A 3445-nucleotide genomic window follows, 5' to 3' on the forward strand; every position below is an offset into this window, starting at 1 on the left:
TCCCTCCCACCTCCCCACCACTGGTGCAGGGACAATGGGAGGGGGGATTGTGGTCACTTCATACTGCTGCTTCCCCAACAGGGAGAGGAGTCCTTGCCTGACTCCAGGGTGGGGTCCCTTCCATGGATTCAGTCCTCCATAGACTTCTCCCGTGCAACTCCTTCCCAGTTTGCCTCTTTATCACCTGCTCCAGAGTGCAGGTTTTGATTGATTTTTTTTTCACAATCATTGATTTTCACTTTAGTAAATGTACTTATCTCAACTGACAGAGTTTCAGCAAACAGACTCATCCCAGCCTGTGAGTTGTTTGCCAGCTAAAATTTAAACAAGTACAAACAACAGAGACTCAGTACCACATTGTGTGGGGTTAACACCAGCTGGTGGTGGATCTCTGTTAAGAGGGAGGTTTCAGGTGGAATTCAGGATTTCTGTATCCTTCTGGACTTCACTGGGGTGTCTCTGCAGGTGGCTGCAGATGGAGAATTTAGTCTCAGAGCACCTGTCGCTGCTGATCCTGTGAGAGTTCGTGTAGGCGCAGTGGCCGCTGCCCTGGATGTCAAACCTGGATCAACAGCAAAGTTAGAGCTCATGGGAGACAGCTGGGAAAGGAGGGATTCCCATTTCCAGAGAGATTAAGGGTGCTGCAGGTGCAGGGACCAACCTTCCCAGCTAAGTCCCCATGAAGAACCCAAACTACTTTCCACTCCTCAATGGTTTTCATGTTTTTGGTCCCAGGGGATTCATGCAGGGATGCCCCCAGGCCCCCATCAGCATTTGCATCTCAAAAATCCACGGGATGTGTATGAATGCTTTGGCACAACCAGGGAAAGTAGTGTTTGATTGCTCCCACCTCAACAGATCTCTACTTGTGCTTCCTGCATCCAGCCCCTGCCCCGGCTCAGCCCAGGCCATAGTTTTGCTCCAGAAGATGGGACGTACAGGGCATTGAAGAGGGAACCATTGAGCCATTTCCAAGGTCCAGAACCTTCCCTCCAGAGACCAACCCAGTACTCCATGAAGTTCCCATAGCGCAGGAGGAAATGCTGGAAGTGGGGAAAGCAAGGATCACAGGTACCTCCATGTTATTCTGTTCAGGCAATTTCCTGCAATTTCCAAATCTGCTCTCCAAACTGCCTCCTCAGGGGTTTCTCTTACCAGCTCCTCCCTGGTGTCGATGGTGGCCAGGTGGGCTTGGCGGGAGAGGCAAGAGTGCTGACTCCCTTCCCAGTCCACTTCCTCCTCCAGAAAGTAAAAGCACTTGTTCCCAAAGCCAATCCCACTCTCCAGGCAGCTGGGCAGGGTGGGAGCTGGGCAGGGTGAGTCTTTCTTAGCTGCAAACAAGCACAACATGCCCAAGTGACTCTTGCTGGGGGGCTTCTCTAGGAAGGAGACTTTTGGGTGGCTTCTACACCCTCAGCCACTCACCTGCCAGCATGATGATGGTGACTATGAGAAGCAGCACCACGGTGAGCACGGTGACCACAATAATGACCTTTCTGTCATTAGTGCATCTGAGGCTGAAATCTTGGGACAAACCGCATGGGAAGGGCATGAAGAGCACCCCCTGTTCTCCCAGCTCTCACATTTCCCTTATGGGTCACTTCAACATCTTCTAACACAGCCCCAAAACACTCTGGAGGCTCCCAGCAGGGCACAAGCTCAGTCCAGGGGGCATCCCAGTGCTATCATCGGCTTCCAAGGATTTTTGAGGCTTGCCAACCTCCCTGCATCACCTCTGTGCCCCCCTCCACCATGAAATGGGCACCATCCCCCCAACCCTCAACTTGCAAACACTTTGACATTTCTTACTCCCCCTCCCACAACACCTTTGACCATTTTAGCTTGCCCCAACACACTGAGCCATATCTTGAAACAACATCCTCATAACCAAACCGGGGCTTACTGGTCCTTCCCTGTGCTCTCTGCTGTAGCAGCTCCATCACAGCAGCCGAGTCTCCACCTGTGCAAACAAATCAAATTCTGACTCACACTCAGAAGTGGGGAGTGGGAAAGGCCTGATTTGGGATATTTTCCTCCTAGGACAGCCAGGCGCCATTGTTCCTTTGCCAGGTTTATGTTTGCAGCAGGAAGGAAAACAATTTCAGCTTTCAAAAAAACAGGACTTGCTTGGTTTTTTCAGCTCTGCTTCAACCTCAGCCAGCACCTGCTGGCTATGGGTGTCCTGAAAAGGTGTTGCCTCAAGGATCTGAACAAGTCCAGAGGGGTTTTCAGCCCCAGACCCCACTCCAGGTCACCCAGGGCACCCCAGAAAGTGCTGGATGGCCACACTTGAGCCAACCTTGATTCCCCACCCTGTGCAGGGCAGCGCATGAAGCTCTTGGGGCAGGGGATGGTGCCTCTGTACCTTCTTCACAAGGGACTTCTGCCATCCCCGGGGCCACAGAGGGGACAGGGGCACCCTCCAGGGACCAGAGTGTCCCTCAGCTCCTCCGGCCACAAAGTGATCTTGGACAACACCCCAAGTTCACAGGGCCCAACCAGGTCCTGCTCCTTCCTGGGGCTTTACTAGGATGCTCCTGTGATCCTAAAATAAAAACACAAAAAGGTGATAATCCTCCCAACCTCCCGGGTAGTCACAGCTCTCCTCAGCAAAGTCGGTCCCACAGGAACAATTTGCTGAATATTTATATGGAAATAAAAAAATCAGAGAAACAGAACAAGGGTTGACTGACACAGACTGGAAATACCTGTGGATGCGGCTGTCAAGTCACTGGCAACTGAAGCTTGTTTCTATATTTATTACAACTATATAAATCACTCACATCAATGCCCAGCAGATGTTTTGACATCACTGTAAATTAAATTATTACCAGCCCCTGCACCTGGCACTTCCCCTGGGTAAATATTTTCCATATGAGAACCACCTGCCTGTGTCTACAAAGGTAAGACATCCAAAAGGATTTTTTAATCCCCTCCAAATGCTTGAATTTTGGTTTAATTGATGTGGTGTTTTGTTACTGTCTCCAACCCCCCAATTCCTCCTGCTCCACGCTGCAGCTTGGGGAATTTTGGGGTGAAAAACTGGTGGGGCAGGAAGAGGTGGGAAAGGGGGATGGAGGCACAGAAGTTTCTCTCCCTCCAAGCTTTTCCTCTCATTTCTTCTCTCCCAGATTTTTTGAGTCCCACCCACTCACACACCTGTTTTGGATCAAAGCAGCTGCTTCAGGAATTTCTGCAGAGTGGGGAGGCATCAGGTCACAAACCCCCTCCTAGGGGCACCTCTGGCCCCTTCACCCACAGGCCACAAGTGCCATGGATGATGTAGGGGTAATGGAACCTACCAGCCTTCCCCATACAGAGACATTTCCCACTCCTGGACACAGCCTCTGCTCCACAGAAAGGCTCCAACTCCCTTCCAGAACAAGAGTTTAAATAAACTGCCTCTGGACTTGGAAGCAGAATAATGATGCAGGTTTTTCCTCTC

The 3445-nt window shown here is 51.0% G+C and overlaps 1 protein-coding gene across 1 annotated transcript; it reads right to left on the reverse strand.

Moving 5' to 3' along the window:
- Window positions 1-408: 408 nt before the first annotated feature.
- On the reverse strand, window positions 409-2409 carry LOC121360742 (C-type lectin domain family 2 member D-like). The gene is made up of 6 exons (XM_041480800.1): window positions 2366-2409; window positions 1904-1960; window positions 1426-1524; window positions 1156-1331; window positions 940-1043; window positions 409-562 (listed from the first exon to the last, which is right to left on the reverse strand). The coding sequence occupies exons 1-6, from the start codon at window positions 2388-2390 to the stop codon at window positions 409-411; spliced, it is 615 nt and encodes a 204-aa protein (XP_041336734.1). The 5' UTR covers window positions 2391-2409.
- Between the last annotated feature and the right edge of the window lie 1036 nt (window positions 2410-3445).

This window comes from Pyrgilauda ruficollis, unplaced genomic scaffold, assembly GCF_017590135.1.
Source record: "Pyrgilauda ruficollis isolate IOZ18807 unplaced genomic scaffold, ASM1759013v1 scaffold539, whole genome shotgun sequence".
Classification (NCBI taxonomy): Eukaryota; Metazoa; Chordata; class Aves; order Passeriformes; family Passeridae; genus Pyrgilauda; species Pyrgilauda ruficollis.

What these genes read in the sequence shown, in the direction of transcription:
- LOC121360742 (XM_041480800.1), bottom strand. Translation starts at nt 2,390, where the DNA reads ATGGCAGAAGTCCCTTGTGAAGAAG. An exon ending in AGAAGTCCCTTGTGAAGAAG is followed by an intron (nt 1,961 to 2,365) that starts GTACAGAGGCAC and finishes TTGTTTGCACAG; the next exon opens with GTGGAGACTCGGCTGCTGTG. An exon ending in GGTTCCCTCTTCAATGCCCT is followed by an intron (nt 563 to 939) that starts GTACGTCCCATC and finishes CTGTTGATCCAG; the next exon opens with GTTTGACATCCAGGGCAGCG.